This window comes from Astyanax mexicanus, chromosome 22, assembly GCF_023375975.1.
Source record: "Astyanax mexicanus isolate ESR-SI-001 chromosome 22, AstMex3_surface, whole genome shotgun sequence".
Taxonomy (NCBI): Eukaryota; Metazoa; Chordata; class Actinopteri; order Characiformes; family Acestrorhamphidae; genus Astyanax; species Astyanax mexicanus.
The window spans coordinates 20,517,733-20,535,120 of record NC_064429.1 but is presented as its reverse complement, the minus strand read 5'-3'; the positions used below and the strand labels follow the sequence as shown (position 1 = coordinate 20,535,120).

The 17,388-nt window shown below is 34.4% G+C and overlaps 1 protein-coding gene across 3 annotated transcripts in view; it reads right to left on the bottom strand.

Annotated features, from left to right (window-relative positions):
* The window catches only part of iqgap2 (IQ motif containing GTPase activating protein 2), a 102,291-nt gene that overhangs the window by 23,062 nt on the left and 61,841 nt on the right, over positions 1-17,388 (bottom strand). For 2 of the 3 annotated variants that reach the window (XM_049470784.1, XM_049470783.1), the window contains exons 16-29: positions 15,835-15,861; positions 15,107-15,197; positions 13,944-14,111; positions 12,941-13,083; positions 11,337-11,507; positions 11,035-11,118; positions 10,099-10,170; positions 9,896-9,965; positions 8,907-9,115; positions 8,543-8,695; positions 6,556-6,719; positions 5,115-5,339; positions 2,832-2,972; positions 600-684 (exon numbers count right to left, since the gene is read on the bottom strand). In XM_049470784.1, the coding sequence (XP_049326741.1) occupies positions 600-684; positions 2,832-2,972; positions 5,115-5,339; positions 6,556-6,719; positions 8,543-8,695; positions 8,907-9,115; positions 9,896-9,965; positions 10,099-10,170; positions 11,035-11,118; positions 11,337-11,507; positions 12,941-13,083; positions 13,944-14,111; positions 15,107-15,197; positions 15,835-15,861 (1,803 nt within the window). The remainder of the gene's footprint in view (positions 1-599; positions 685-2,831; positions 2,973-5,114; positions 5,340-6,555; positions 6,720-8,542; positions 8,696-8,906; positions 9,116-9,895; positions 9,966-10,098; positions 10,171-11,034; positions 11,119-11,336; positions 11,508-12,940; positions 13,084-13,943; positions 14,112-15,106; positions 15,198-15,834; positions 15,862-17,388) is intronic. The other variant, XM_022667552.2, reaches the window with a different exon arrangement.

Below are 17,388 nucleotides of genomic sequence, written 5' to 3'. Positions count from 1 at the left end.
ATGGTAACATAGATAACTCGCCACTAATGTTATTATGTTAGCGTGTTAACTATCTCTCCGCTAACCTCAGTTCTCTCCCCAGTAATGTAGCTAAATAACTCGCTGCTAATGTTAGTATGTTAGCTACCTCACTGCTAACATTAGCTAGCTCTCTTTCCGTTAACGTTAGCTAACTCACTGCTAAACTTAGCATGTGCTTTCCCACTGGCATTAAACACGCTGTTTGAAAATTTAATACCTACAGCAAATTCTAAGAAAATTTAAGACTATTTCAATTTAATTACCCTGATTTTAAATTAAATTACATTTTAAGACTTTTTAAGGACCTGCGGGAACCCTGTCTGTTGCAAAGATCTGGACAATGTTTAACATAGAAAAAAAAAATCAATATTTTACATGGAACATTGGGCCTATAATAACAGTAGATTCCAAACTCTTATTCTTTGGATTGGAAATTAGTCAATAAATTAAGTAACTAATCCCAGTTCTGGGATTGGGAACCCCTGCCCTTTGCTTTGTGATTCATACAGATTTTAAAGCAACTATTTTTCTCTTGTATCAAAAGACCAGAAGCTCTGCATTAATGTTTCATCTCTGACCTTCAGGAGATCATCTTCAGAAGCATCAGGGAATTTTTCATGAAGTGTGTCCTTCAGAACCTTCGCTATGTACCTCATGCCATAGCTACATGCAAACAAAAAGGGAAAAGCATGAAATGAAACAATCAATTTTTTTTATTTGCCAAAACCCATGAAAACTACTGTATATGCAAACTAAAAAGACTGAAGCTGTCTAGCTGGGTCATTTTTATAAAGATATGAAAAATACAGGCTTCATGAAATACAGAAAGTATAAAAACATGAGCAGCAGTGTCAGGATGTTCCCTGTATGAAATGCAGTCATAAACTTGTAAAACATAATGTGTTTTTCTTTACCAAATGTAGTGAGGAGATGATGAAAGAACAGTAAGTATGGTTAATGTAAAGGGCAGATGTGTTGAGCAGATTTTTAATTTTAACACTACTGGTATCAATTTAACACTAACAGTGTTGATTTAAAGGAACAATCAGTAACAAATGTGAGTGAGTGTGTGAAATGGCTAAAAGAGTCCAGTTCCCAAACACTGTATAAAGATTTCTGCCCCACCTACTCCTTTCCAGATGTGAAGCTCATGCGGGTTGCCAGATTACCACACAGTGGCAGGAAACAAAGATTATTGTTTCAGTGTCCAAAATGCCCATCCTTATTACGCTAGCAGTTGTGTAAAATTAGCCAACCATGGCTGAAGCAACCTTACTGAAGCTCAGGGATTACCTGCAACACATTATTTGCAACCCAGGGTGTGGAGATGGGACTGGAGGAATGGCAGTGGGCAGATTTGAAGGCTAAATCCCACACAGACTACTGTGACGTACTACCGCACAGTTCTAGTAACAAAATACTGACTGAAGCTCTGCTGTCAAGAGCTGCTAGTGCTTAAACTCAGCATGTTTCCTTAATATCTTATGACACATCCTGACCATTTTATGAGTTACTACTAAAAAAATATATAATTCTTAATGGTGCTTTAGGACTGGTAAATTTACTGTGTAGCATTATGAGTGGCATTATGGTAGTACCGTACACTGCAGTAAATGAGGACAGTACTTCACATATTGAAGATAGTATCAGTGCTAAACGTACACAGACCCAACTGTGCATTTCATTACTTTGGGTCCTATTTTAGCGATCTACAGCACACCGGTCAATTGCAGAACATGCAGCTGGAATTAGGGCACGTTGTTGTGTCTTTGGTATCATGAGAGTGCAAAAAAATATGTCTCGAAAAGCGCAAAAGGCATGAACTAATTCTTTTAATTAATCATGGGTGTGTTTTTGGCATAACATAGAATAAACCAGTCAGTGTGTCACTTGTCATTCCTTTTAAGAGGCAGGTGAGCTCTGACTTTGGCACGTTCGTATCTTAACAGCGCTGTGCTTTGTGCATATCAGCAGAGGATACTAGGGGTGTAACGGTACGTGTATTATTTGCGAAAGGTACGGGTCATGGTTTGGTTCGCACAAAAGCATGCAGAATACACAGTACTGGCAGTCTATAAGAGACTTGTGAAACCACTAAACGAGCATCGCGATTTGCTTTGCGCAGGGCCCAAACAGTGTAATCATTCCTAATTAACTGGATGATGTCAAACATATTGAATAATGAATAAAAATCACTGTGCAATGCATGAAGGAGTTTTTGAATAGCAAATTTGGTCTTTGGAAATTCTGGTTTCAATTTTGGCCACTCCTAGTCTTGGTCTTGACTTGGACTTGGCTCTAACTGTCTTGGCTACTGGCAAGGTCAATGCATGATGACATATATCACAGGAAGTGACTTTTATACTGTTTGTTTATCAATATATGAATCATTTTGTATCAAAACGAAGTAAACAAAAATGTTGTTGCCATACATTTTAGTCACATCTTTCAGCATTAATCTACAGTATAATAAAGTAAATAATGGGGTAAAAGTACTGGAAACATGTGGTCAATTGGTCACCTAGTAATCTGCTTAATGATGTAGTTAAAAAGGTCATGTTTAAACCAGTACTAAAAAGAGTTTAGAATGCTCTGAACTGAAGAGGTCCTCCACACCTCAGTCTGCAGTCATTTCACTAAAAACCACAACACTGCCCTCTAGTGAAGAATGAACACTACCATCCACAGACAAGCATCATAAGACAGGCTCTATATGAATTATTTAGGACAAAATTGCACACATATAAACAGGTATCATACATCAGTGATTCAGACCCTAATAAAGACTGAACTGGGCCAAAAGCACTCACGGGATAGTGTCCACCGATGACATGATGGAGCTCAGCACTTTGTCCGTGACGGAGCGCAGTGTCTGATTAGACGCCTCCAGCCTAGTCCTCACTTCCTCGTGAGATAGTGCCTGTTCCGCTGTGACCTCATACGGCAGTTTACTGAGAGAGATAAGAAAATAAACAAAAATAGCAACAAAATGAGCTCACGAAATTACACAATTACACATAATTCAACTTGGAAAAACAGACATCATTGAGACGTTGAATTAAAAAAAAGGTTTGTTTGGTAGGGTCCCACAGATGCTGAAAAGTACTGAATGTTTTTTTTTTTTTTTTTTTTGATGCCCTTACAACATTCCAATGACAACGTGCCAATGGCATTACCCGTAAACACAGAATATAATTGGTCTATTTTTAAGAATATTTTTTCATTTTTAGCTAACAATTTTTTTAGTACATCTACAGCACATGTACATATATTTAGTAAACATAAATCATTTATATTTCGGTACATTTAAATGCTGGTGTTTCACAATCAATTCCTTAAAAAAAGTGATTGGCAGAATATTAAATTAATAAAAAATAATTGTAAACTTTATCTAAGAAGAAAGGCTTTTTTATATAGGAAAGATTTTATACTATTAAATCATTTTGAAGCCTTTCATCATAAAAAAACATTTATCATTTATCAAATAAAAAACAATTAACAATGAAAAATAGCAAAGGTATACAGCTATCACAACAATGAAATAATATTTAATGGTAACCCTTAATGTGGATGAAGCATTGCTGATGCCTCAAGATGCTAATCTAACATTTAACTAATTGTAGATTAAATGCAACAGAATTCTTAGTTGAGTGTAAATGATTCTCTATATTGAATGTAACCCTGCATCCAACCCTAACCTTACAACTTATCCTTAATGTAGAAGAGTTTCAGTTTAGGGTGTAATGTAATGTTATGGTTAGGCTGAGGTTTAGGGTTAATTTAGAGTTTGGGTTAAAGTATTAGAGTTTAATAGAGTGTTAATAGATTTAATAGATAGTTAGTTGAACATTAGTTGAGTATCTATAAGACATCCAAGTAAAGAGGACACCAATTTAATTCATGTTCTCTAAATGTCACAACTGAATTGCCATTTTAAAAGCTATAGAGCAGGGGTTCTCAACTGGTCTCTGACTTTTGAAAAATAGCCACAAAAACCCATTTAAACATATCGTACATATGCATAAAAGTGAATTCAGAGCTTTTTTTTTTTAACTGAAGAGGAACATGACAACTACATGTATAAAAGTTACTACAACAAAATTAAAAACTGTAAAAAAACTAAAGAAGTAATTGAGGCCACACAATTAGATATTTCCTATATCTGAATTCAGAGTAAATTTGTAAGAAATTCCCTCTGTCTCTTTTTTTCCCCAATATAAAAGACGAGTACAAACTCAAATGAGAATTAATTATTATTATTATTATTATTATTTTTTTATTATTATTATTTTTTTTAAATGTATTAATTTTTACAAGCTGTCCGTGACCCGCCCAGAGTCCACGACACAGTTTTGGTACCCGACCCACCCGTTGAGAATAGCTGCTACAGAGGATATTTAATCTTTCCTCAGGATTTTTCCTGGATTATTTTACAGTTTTGTCCATAACTTGATTGAGCAGACCAAAACAGAACATTACTTATCTCTTTATCTGTTACACACATATACTAATACTGTATCTTATATTTATACAATACTGTAACTTCTACATGCAGATCATTAATTCCTTGTATTTTCAGCGCATGACATTGATATTGTTAATATAAATGGTAACGTACACTACACCAGTAGAAAGCCTGGACACACCTAGTAGAACAAGTAGAACAATGCACTTTGAGACTTCTTTGAAATGTAAAGTGCATTACAAATAAAATGTATTATTATTATTATTAAGTAGAACAATGCACCTAGAAAAAATGCTAAACATATTAAAAACTGTCCTATTTGACAGTGTTGAGGCTGGTCACGATTTGCTCTGGTGCAGCTGCTTACACTCAATCATTCTCTCAAGCAGCATAAGCGCCACCTGGGTTCACTTTAGAAAATGACTAAGCTTTTGAATATATACTGAGATCATCCTGGCTGCAAAAACGGAAAATTAATTTGGAAAAGTTAAACGTTTTGGGGAAAAAAAGATTTACTGAAAAATCATTTAGGGAATTCCTATTAAGTTCATACATCAATAACACACACATGGTTAGAATCTTATGACTGTATGCACATCTGTCATCAGCATTACCCAGCATTACGTACCTGGCCTCTCCTGTAGCCGTCTCCAGCTGGTTGACCCAGGCCTTGTAGATGTCTATGGGATTAGTGTTGATGCCCAGGCTTTTATCTTCAATGATTTCTTTGACCACTGGTGAGAGAAGCTGCCTCAGAGCGTTCTGTCCTCGAGCTCCACGGTTGAAGCTCACCACCATCTTGATAACAGTAGGGTTCCCCGTCACAATGTCCTGGATTTGGTCCACCTTTGATCTGTTAGTGTTGATACAAGAAGAGTTCCAACAGTTTATAAAGAAGTTTGGTTAAAGGGTTCTAGAAACACACTGTTTAGATACAGGACAGCTTTAGTTTGTGGATCACTGAAGGCGAAATAAACATCCAACACCAGGGAACTGAGGGTGTAACATTATTCTAGGGCCCTTTTTAAGATTCTAAATTTTAACGTAAACGCTGGGTTTAATTTGATTAAATACAGGGCTCTGGAAAAAAAATTAAGAGACCACTTCAAAGTGTTCAGGTTCTCTAATTTTACATTTTATAATATTTTTTTTTGTTTAATTGAAATTAATGCTTTTGAGTTATTTTATAAACTACATTTCTCCCAAATTCCAAATAGAAATATTGCCATTTAGAGCATTTATTTAAAGAAACTGAGAAATAGTTTCAAATAAGGCAAAGAAAACAAGTTCATATTCATTTAGAAACAACAATACTAATGTTTTAACTCAGGAAGAGTTATAACTCTGATTTTTAATCAAAGCTTTCACAGCACATCTTGTCATTAAAACCGGAAATTAATCAAAAGGAAGATGGATGATCACAAGCCATCAAAACAAGCAGAACTGCTTGCATTTTTGGACCAGGAGTGGCATAAATTCATCCAAAAGCAGTGTGTAAGACTGGTGGAGAGCATCTCAAGACGCAGGAATTAGGGTTATTCCACACAATATTCTAAACTCTTCCTGAGTATTAGACAGATTAGTATTATTGATGTTTCTAAATGAATATGAACTTGTATTTTTTTTTCATTATTTGAGGTCTGAAAGCTCTGCATCTTTTTTGTTATTTTTGTTATTTTAGCCTTTTTCTGCTCTAACTAAATGACAATATTTTTTTATTTGGAATTTGGGAGAAATGTTGTCCGTAGTTTATAGAATAAAACAATCAACAATTTTACTCAAACATATACGTATAAAGAGTAAAATTAAAGAACCTGACCTGTATGATTACAATGTGATGGAGATTTTGCAATTGTATCCAATACTGAAGGCCACACACATATATAATACAGGTGAATCAGGTGCTTTTTAGTTTTGGCTTTCACAGGACATGGCAAAAAGTAATGATATACTATATTAGTTCCGGTCTCATGACTTTTGGCATGTTATTGCATTCCTTATATTACACATATTTTAAACCTTCTTACTTTTCCTACTTTATTAAAAAAAACATTGATGCATTATCTTACTTGATCTCCTCCTTGAGGGCGGACTCAAAGAGCTTGAGCAGCAGGTACTCCTCTCGCTGGTTGGAGGCGTAGTTATAGAGAGTGAAGATCACTGTGTCCATAAACTTGGTGGATTTGTTCTGGGGCATCTGGAAGATGAGCTTGGCCAGATATGATGGATTCGTCTGTTTCAACAAGAAAAGAGAGCAAATAACAATGAATTAATGTGTTTTATCCAAACTGTAGACGTGTTAATTTGCTGAAGTAGCTGTCTATTCGCTACCAACACTTTTCAATACATTTTGAAGCACTGATGTGAGAATTCAGAGGTAAGAGTGATGCCATAGTGTGGGATAATCACCACCACACCTCATCCTAAAAGTATTGGATGATGCACCATCATTCCAGGGAGCACAGATCCTCTGCTCTGCTGCTAAATGCTGGATGGCTTTATACTTCTCCAGCCCATTTCTGGCAATAGGTATAGTGCCAAAATATTTATGTTTATCTGCCACTATTTTATTGGAAATGCAGTACCATTAAAAAATTTGGACACACCTCCTCATTCAGTGTTTTTTTTTTTTAATTTAATTAATTTAATTCATTTTCTACTTTGTATAATAATATAAACCCAACTGACATGGTGATTTGAGATGATTTGGGACAGGCTGGAGCTTCACAGGGTGATGGAAAAACAGCAACTATTGTTCAGCACCTTCAGGAACTCCTTCAAGACGCTGAGAAAACTATTCTAGGTGACTCTCCCCCATGAAGACACTAGGATTAAAATACCAAGAGTGTGCAGATCTGTTCCTAAAGATAAATTAGCTACTTAAAAGAATCTAAAATATAAAACAAATTCTGGTTTATTTAGCCCCTTTTTACTAATAAATGTCTCATTTGTTTCTGTATAGCTTTAATATTTTTAATATCAAAGTTTCAATGTGAACAATAATAAAAAGATAGAAAACACATTGAAAGAGAAGAGGTGTGTCCAAACCAGAGGGGGAAAGTAAAGAATTACATTTACTCACATTACTGTAATTGAGTAGATTTTATGAGTAATTTGTAATTTTTAAAGTTTTTTTAATAAATAGGTAATTTTGCATTTACTCAAGTACATTTTGACACAAGTAATTTACTTCAATACATTGTAAAACTCCCCGTTACTGAGTAAATAATTAAATGCTGGGGAAAAACAAATTGTTATTGAGCTTTGTTCTCCATGGCAGCGCAGCTGAACTTTTCCCAGCAGTGTTTATTATTACGGTTAGCGGAGAGACGCTGTGTAAATCAGCTGTGTAGCCTGGGGTCTGTGTGCGTGGCTCGGGGGAACCGGTGTTCTGTCGAGTTATGATACCTATCGATATGTGCTTCTTTACGACACTTCGCATGCACCGACCAACTGTGTTTTTTTTGTATGTTTTCATGTTTTTAATGATAATTCCTAAAGTTTTTATTGGAAACAATAATCTGCTTGGATGTAAAAAAAAACATGTAAATAGCAGTTAAATCATAGCAATGGCAAGTTAAAAAATAATAATGAACTGTAAAACTATAAAAATACGCTTTATAGTCACCTATATGACCAATCTTTTTAACAGTAAAGAAAAAAAATGGGATCATAGAAACCTATGCCACTTGTTCATGAAAATGTTTTATGGGGTGGTCTGAACAAATACTGCCTGAAAGGTCCAAATTATTATTAGGAATAATAGTTAATTAAAAACAATTTAATTTATGATTTGTACTTTTTTTTTACATCAAATAATTAAAAGTAACTATGTACATTTGTACAATATGTACATTTTAAATTGAGTACTTTTTTACTTTTACTCGAGTAGATTTTTAGATAGGTACTTTTACTTTTACTTGAGTAGAATTTTAGCAAAGTAAAGGTACTTTTACTCAATTACAATTTTGCAGTACTTTTTCCACCTCTGGTCCAAACATTTCTGTATATACAGTAGGTGTTTATGTATTATATGGTCAATCAGGATCAGCTTACTTGTAGTAGATAGAAGAGATGCTGGTAGGCCTCCAGTCTCTTCCTCTTCTCTTTGCTCAGACCTTTAATGCCCTGCTTGTCGCCCACAGCCAAATCCTCTTTGCTCATTTTGTTCTTTTTCGTCTTCATCTTCTTACTGTGTGACACCACGTCCTGTTAGAATAGTGCACAATGGAACACAATTAAAGATTAATTGTGGATTAATTGGATTAAAGCAAACACTAAAAATAGTTACTTACCTACAGTTTTTAAATGAATAGAACACATTTAAGCTAAAAAAAAATTACATTTTTATTACTGTTACATAATGAGTTGCTATGATAGATCAACTGTCCATTCATTAAACTATGAACTCTAGCCAAACCTGAAGTGTGATCCTGTTTTTCACCAATAGGCCGATCTTAATGTCCATCAGGTTCAGGTCCTTCTCCATTTGTTGATTGGCACGGATTTTAGTGACCACTTCCTCTCTGTGTCGTGTCAGTTCCTGCTCTTCCTGCAGGTCTAGGCTGCTCTGTTCCAGCAGGTGGGCAAACTTACGGACCACGGAGAGAGGAGGGTCCTTTGAACCCGCTACAGCAAAGACGTAAGACACGAACAGACACAAAAACAACCACTGTCATAAACTTTATCAAGTTTTATTTTAAAGCAATCAGATCAGTAGGGTCTGAAGACACAACACTGAGTTCAACACTGCTACCTAGTGAGCGGGGTTTAAACACAACACAAAATGAACCACTGTCTGAGACAATCTTTACATGTAACTGTTGACTGAAAACCGATAGTGTTTTTTTGAGAATCCCTACAGTGCTGCCAAACAATACACTACAATTAGGGCTAGGCAATATCGTAAAAAATATTTTAGTTCTTACATAACAACTTTTTTTTATTTTTTTATTTTGTAAACAGACAGCACCATTTGAAGTGATGTGCATGCTATTGATTCCTTTTCAATTCATGTAAGTTTTTTATTTTTTATTTTTTTTAACCAATAGTAAGGAGCCTTCAACCTTCAGCATTAAACGTTTATATTAAACACAGTGTAAATATAACCTCATTGTATTGAGGTATGTTCAGAAAAAGTGTAAAACATGGAAATTACACATAAAAGAGTTTTTTACAGACAGAAGCAAATGTTAATCTATTGAGATTCCTTTTGGCAGCTTTTACATGTAAATATGTACAATCTTGATTATCCCATTTTGAACATCATTAAAACAGCAATTAATTAAATCAACTTCCAAACCATAACTGTAATATTCAAATATATAAGAATTTTATCACATTTAAAAACATCTCAATTATATCATGATATTATAACAGTATCCCATGAAATATTGTTATTTCACTTACTCAGAGTTCTGTAGTCATCTCTGGCTTTGTTTGCCTTCAGAAAAGCTTGGATCTTCACTATTTCTTTTTCCTGCAGACCAAAAATTGTAAATGAAAAATGGTTTAAAACAAGGGAGCTAAAATTCCCATTATACAATCAATAAAATAAATGCTTTATTACATAGACATTACAAATATAAAACATTTAAAAATAGATGACTTACATGATCTTTAAAATACTGTAGTCTCTCTGTGTACACTCGTCTGGCCCTCCACATTTTCACCAGAGACTGTATCTGATTATTGAAGATTGTAAATTGATATATGTACAAAAATAATGGCAATTGTAATTGATTTAACAAAAGAAAACAAATTTTACTTCTACTCTTTCTGTTTTCTTACCCCAAGTTTTACCCCAAAAATTGTATAATATTTTTCCAGGTAATTTATTTTCTGAACATGTCTGTAAAAAACTTAAAAAAAAAAGTCTGGAAGCAGGGGTTACAGAAATTCAGTAAAAATTAAAAATGTCTGTAAAAAAACTGCAATTTTCTGTCAGCAGGGGTGACAAACAAATTCAATTAAACTGAAAAATGTCTGTAAAAAATTCAATTTTCTGGCAGTAGGGCTAACAAAAATGCAATGAAAATAAAAAAAATGTCTGTGAAAAACTGCAAGTTTCTGTGAGCAAAGATAAAAAATATCAGTGAAACTGAAAAATGTCTAAAAAACTGAATTTTTCTGGCAGCAAGGCTGTCAAATAATTCAATTAAACTGAAAAATGTCAGCAAAAAATGCAATTTTCTGGCAGCAGGGGTGACAAAAAGTGACAAAAAATCTATGAAACTGAAAAATGTTTGTAAAAAACTGCAATTTTCCTGCAGCAGGGCTAACAAAAATGTAAACAAAAAAGAAAAATATCTGTAAAAAACTCTTTTCTGTCAGCAGGGAACAAAAAAAATGTCTGTAAAAAAACTGCTAATCTTATGGTACCCCTGTTACCAGAAAGTTAATTTTCTTCTGTCTGTCAAGAATTCCTGTTATATTTTATGATTTTAAAGTATTGTGAAAAAAAAGGAATACTCCCACAATGTTTTTGGTTTAAAAAAAATGACTTTGTTGACAGACACATGTAGAGATGTACATCAGAGATGGTTTACCTTGACCACAGTCTGGACATTGCTTTGTAAGGTCTGTAGTCTGCCTTTATAGGCTTTCCTCTGTTTATAGCCCTTCCAGGAAGCCTGCACACATACGTAAACAAGCCACAAGAAGGTAAACCACATGCACACATCATTTATGGCATCCATTAGTTTAAACTTTAAACCACTCAAAACATTTAAATGATAACAGTCATAAACTATAGTAACACAAACCATAGTTTATGACTGTAATAATTAAAATGTTTTAAGTGCAATCAATATATATGAGTGATATGAAGTGATATAACTGTGGGATGTACCTGCAGTTTGATTACTCTTGGCTCTTGTTGCTGTAAATACTCCAGTCTCTCCCTGTAGGCCCGTCTCACCAGGTATCCACGAGTACAAGCCTGCAGCTGGATGATGAGCGGCTCATTGGCCAACCAAAGCTGTTCTCGGTTGTATTCGGCTGTCAAGCTGCTCACGACACCCTGTGAAAATGGAGAAATTGAGAATTTTTTAAGCTGTGCTTTAAGATCTGTTGGTTTAGTAGGATTTTCAGACCTTTCAGTTTGATCTGATTCACAAAATAGCAGGTGTAAATTCATGCAGCATTCTGGTAGCATTCAAAGCACCTGGAAAACAACAGGCTGAACTGACAACATTCTACAAACAATGTCAAATACAGCGTGATGCAGCTCACATAGGTTCCTGTATCTAAATAGAAATAACAAAAATTGTATTTTTGCTGTGTGACATTCATGCACTTGAAAGGAACCAGACTTTGGCAGAAGTTGGCCATCTACGTAAGGAAGGGAGGATGTAACAAAGCTCTTTCTTGCAGTGTGAAACCAAAACTAACTGGAGCAAATGTACTAGTGCATCTAAACAAATTAGAAAATCATTAAAAAAAAGTTACTTTATTTCAGTAATTCAGTTCAAAATATAGATGTATTACACACAGAGTGATCTATTTTAAAAGTTTATTTCTTTTATTGTAATGATTATGGCTTATAGCCAATAAAAACCCAAAATTGAGTGTCTCAAAAAATTGGAATATTATAAAAGACCAATTGGTACTTTTGGCAGTGTGGGCAGTGTGCCAAGTCCTGCTGGAAAATGAAATCCGCATGAAGTGCTGAAAGGATTTTTTTCTGGGAAAGCACTGCACTGACTTTAGACTTAATATAACGCAGTGGATAAACACCAGCAGATGTCATGCCTCTCTAAACCATCACTCTTCTGGAGGAAGAGTGGAGAGACACAGTCAGAGCTGCTTGAGGTCTAGTGTGAAGTTTCTACAATCAGTGATGGTTTGTAGAGCCATGTCATCTCCTGGTGTTGATCCACTGTGTTATATCAAGTCTAAAGTCAGTGCAGTGTTTTCCCACAAAATCTTACAGCACTTCATGCTTCCCTCTGCTGACAACGTTTATGGAGATGCAGATTTCATTTTCCAGCAGGACTTGGCACACTGCCAAAAGTACCTATCTTATATAATATTCAAAGTTTCCAAGATACTGATTTTTGGGTTTTACCAACAATAAAAGAAATAAAAACTTAAAATAGATCACTCTGTGTGTAATACATCTATATCATATATGAGTTTCACATTTTGAATTGAATTATTGAAATAACGTAACTTTTCAATTATATTCTGATTTTGTGCAATGCACAATATCTGTATATACAATATAACAAGCTCATGAATCTTGGGCTGAACTTGCAAGTGTTAAAACATTTCTGAACTGACCAAAAAGAGTAACTTTACTGATCAAAATGTTATGTGCTGTATGTATTTGACCACGTATATTGTTTTATTCATCATTAAACTTTCACACAATGGACAGCGCATGTTTATAAATAGCACCAAAAACATAATGAATATAAATGAATATAGGAGATGGTATTGGTAGTGACCTACCTGAATGTTCTCTTTAGTGAGCTGTGAGCTGTCATGGACAAAGTTTTCAGGTTCTTCCCATGTTCCTTCTTTGGTTTCCAGATTATAGAAATAGTCATACTTATCCTTGATTCTGTGCTTCACCCACAGACTGCCACTATTCCCTATGGAAAAGGGCAAGAGAACAATACACTGTATTGTACTGCTCAGCACAATAGTGAGAAACCACTGAATTCCTACTGGTGTGTGAACCACTAGTGGAATGTCTTTCATTGGGTTTAAACTCTCATTCTGAAAACATATTTACCATTCAAATACAAAAACAGCTCTGAAAAAGAAGAGAGCACTCAAAAATGATGAGTTTCTTTGATTTTACCAAAGTGAAAACCTCTGAAATATAATCAAGAAGAAGATGGATGATCACAAGTCATCAAACCAAGCTGAACTGCTGGCAATTTTTTGTAAGACTGGTGGAGGAGAACATGCCAAGATGCATGAAAACTGTGATTAAAAAACAGGGTTATTCCACCAAATATAGATTTCTGAACTCTTTATAAATATGAACTTGTATTCTTTGCATTATTTCAGGTCTGAAAACTCTGCGTCTTTTTTGTTATTTCAGTTATTTCTTATTTCTTGCAAATAAATGCTCTAAATGGCAATATTTTTATTTGGAATTTGGGAGAAATGTTGTCCGTAGTTTAGAGGGAAACTGATTCAGAAACTGAAGTGGTTTATTATTTTTTTCCAGAGCTGTATATAACAAAATATATGAGAAAAAATGTCTGTACAATTAAGTAAAAATACAAATATATATTTAAATTTAAAGCAATTACAAATCATTTCCAGTAGTCTGTGCATTGTGAAATGTAAGCAAATATTTTCAAGAGGTGTAATACAAAAAATAGCAAAAATACAAGGTTACAGGGCGTTATAATGGTGTTGATGTGACAGAACTTACTAATACGGTGGTAATATTTGCTCTCTACAGTCCTTTAAAGTGATACGGTTGTAAAAACATTACCTTGTTCCATGTGTTGATCCTGTAGCTGTGCTAGTTTAGTCTGGTAGGTGTGAGCACATTCAGGCAGAACTCCTCTCAGTCCTGCGTTTGGATTCTGTAGAGCTGCCAGTGTTTCCTCCTCATCTCCTGCAGCTATCGCTCTGTTAACGTCTGCCACTGCCTCAGCCACTGCAAGCAAACACAGATCACTCAACTCAGTTAGGATTTGGCAGCAATTAACCCTTAAACAGACAGGGGGGCACTAAGATGATTCTTAAATGGCCGAACGAGCTTCACGCTGAGTAAACTTGCCTCATGGGAGTCTGGTATTATTGTTTAATTGTCACATCAACAGCTGGTTTGGTAAATCAAGGCTTAATGATGGTAAATCAGGTAAGCTGGTGATGGAATTGAACACATCCACATATTGGCTGGCGAAATCCAGGAGAAATTTGAAACTATACGGGATATGAACTACTTTCTTCAAAAAGGGATGTACATGTCCCTTTTATCTGTATTTATGTTTATTTGCATTTATTCAAAAATATGTGTACTTTTTTAAGTTATGTTGTCTTACAATTTTTGAGTTAGTTAGACTAGTTACTATATGTAAATTGTAAGTTAATTTCATTAATTTTTATTTTTTTGCTATATATAATCATGTTTTATAGTTATATAGGTTTTGCATATTAGTTCTTCTTGAATGTTATGGTCAGGTGAATAAAATAGATTTGTATACATTCTTCTTTCATTTTATTTAAGTAACATAGCCTCAGTGTGTAGTCACTCCCCCCGGGGCTACCTTAGGTAAATTTGTAGATCAAATATTATGATTAACTGTCTGACCTCTAAATTCATCTTTTCCAAGCTTTCAGTGTGAATATTTATAAAATAAATATTTAAGTAAAATGGAATTCAAAGAAAAGTAAAAAGAAATAAACATATTTATTTTATTTGGAACACAAGATACTAAGTAGAATTTTTGGACAAATGAATTGGTATAACAAAAAATAAAAAAAGTTATATCAACTTCCCATTTAGTAGTAAGAACTCAAGTTTTCATTCCCCACTATTTAACTTTTTTTAAGTAAATGTAACTTATCCAGGCTTACAGTGTGATACTGATTTAGTGTAAGACATGAAGATACATGTACGACACGCATGCAATCAACATTTACTCATACATTTCAGAGCATCTTCCTGGTCCTGGTTGGCAGCGTGTATTGCCTCTTGGATCTGATCCAGCCACAGAACTGCAGACTCATCCCCTGATCTCTGTAATAACAAAACACACCACTGAGTCAATAAGAGCGTTAATTCACTCAAATACACACACACACACACACACACACACACATACATACAGTTACACATACACAGTAACAGTGCTCAGGTGAACAACACAGAAATCATACAGCACTGATCACTTAACACAAGCATAAGCGTGTAAAACTAACATAAGTGATAAAAAAGTCACAGATCGACATAGTGAATACTTGTTTTCAGTATATAAACCTGTAAACTGCAAACAACCCACCCCAAACAGATTATTTATTAAACATATTTAAACAATTGTATTTTAAATTATGTATTACATTTTGACTTACATTTTACATGTATAAACAAATACATTAATTTATTATTTTCATTTATATAATTTTTATCTACACAGATATATCAAGCAATTTTTATATACTGTCCTTAAAATAAGGTACATCACATTAGGTATATAAAATGTCTTACTCTGTACATTACAAAATAAGCTTCTTATGACATCAATACCACTAAAAGGCTGTTCCAAGAACTCTATAAGAAATGTTACTGTAGAGATAATGCTGTAAAAAATAAAAGTAACACAAGCACAGCAGACTAAAACATCTACTAGCAACATCATCTCAAAGTTGATTAATACCGTTTCTTCCTCTTCATGGGAACAGACCTGAAGAAAGGGTTGAACAGAGCTTTCAAAAACAATCTGAATTTATTAGATCATTAAACACAGACAGCACAGACTTCACACACATTTAATGTTCACAGAGTTACTAAGAAAACCCACAGAACTCACAATTACAGCATTCCATTCTGACTGACATTCTCACCAATTACCAAAACAGAAACTGAAATAATCTGTGCTGCTGTACACGCCTTTACACTCAGGGGGGCAGCAATTATACTTAAAGACTACTAGATCTAAAAGATCACAACAGATGTGTTGAAGAACTGTAAAATCACTCCAATCACTCTTATTCACTCCCAGTCTAAATGTTTTTTAGTATGTTAAATAAATGTAATTAAAACAAAAGTTCCATCAGACTCAGCTCACTCCTTCCAGTAATTCTTTTTTTTTCTACAGATGAGCTGAATGACTAATTTAAAAACTGGCTTGGTGATTCATAATGAATACAAAAGAAAAGTTAGCCAGCTAGCTAACTTTGTTTGCCAAAAGACTAACCATATGTTTTTCTGTGAAAATGACAAGTTAGCTAGCAAGCTACATTTTACATGAGTGGCCCTGCTTAAGTTTTTTTTTACAAAAACAGTACTGCTGAGCTAGCTAGCTGAATATATTACTAGAAAAGCATGGCAGATGTAAATGCATGATTGGAATGGAACTGCTGAGCTAAATTTATGACTAAAATCACACTGCAGTATGATTATGATAAGAATGGCACTGCTGAAATAGCTAGCTATGTTTAGACTGCTTCTGGTCCTCTTCTTTATAATTGTTCTCACTTCATAATTTTAACTCACTTCAATCGGCACGTAAGTACTTTACTTCATATGGCTATTGTTTATTAAAAACCTCTTAAAACTGTAATACAATAAATGTATCTAATATAAATTAAGTTATGATTGGAATGGCACTGTTGAGCTAAATATATGACTAAAATTGCACTACTTTGGTATGTTTATCATTAGAATGGCACTGGTGAGGTAGCTAGCTGGCTAAATGTGTGACTAAAAAAGCATGGCTAAAGTTATGATTGGAATGACACTGCTGAGCAAAATGTATGACTAAAATTGTACTACTGTGGTATGTTTATGATTAAAATGGCACTACTGAGCTAGCTAGCTAGCTAAGTGGGACTAAAAAAGCTTGGCTAAAGTTACTATTGGAATGGCACTGCTGAGTGAAATTTATAACTAAAATTGCGCTGCTGGGGAACGCTTATGATATGAATGTCACTGCTGAGGTAGCTAATGACCTAAAGGGACTGCTGAGGTAGCTACCTAGCTAAAGGTGTGACTAAAAGGCATGGTTAAAGTTGTATGTTTATGATAGGTGTGGGTAGAACAGCATGGCTAAACTGGCTTTCGGGTCATCTGTTTTGTAGAACACAATCTTTTTTTTTATCAATTTTAATATAGGAGCCTTAAATGAGCACTGTCCCTGTGACTAACTCTTCTATTTAGCCACAAAATTAGGCAAGAACTTGAAAGATAAACATTTTTTTTTTTTACCTCA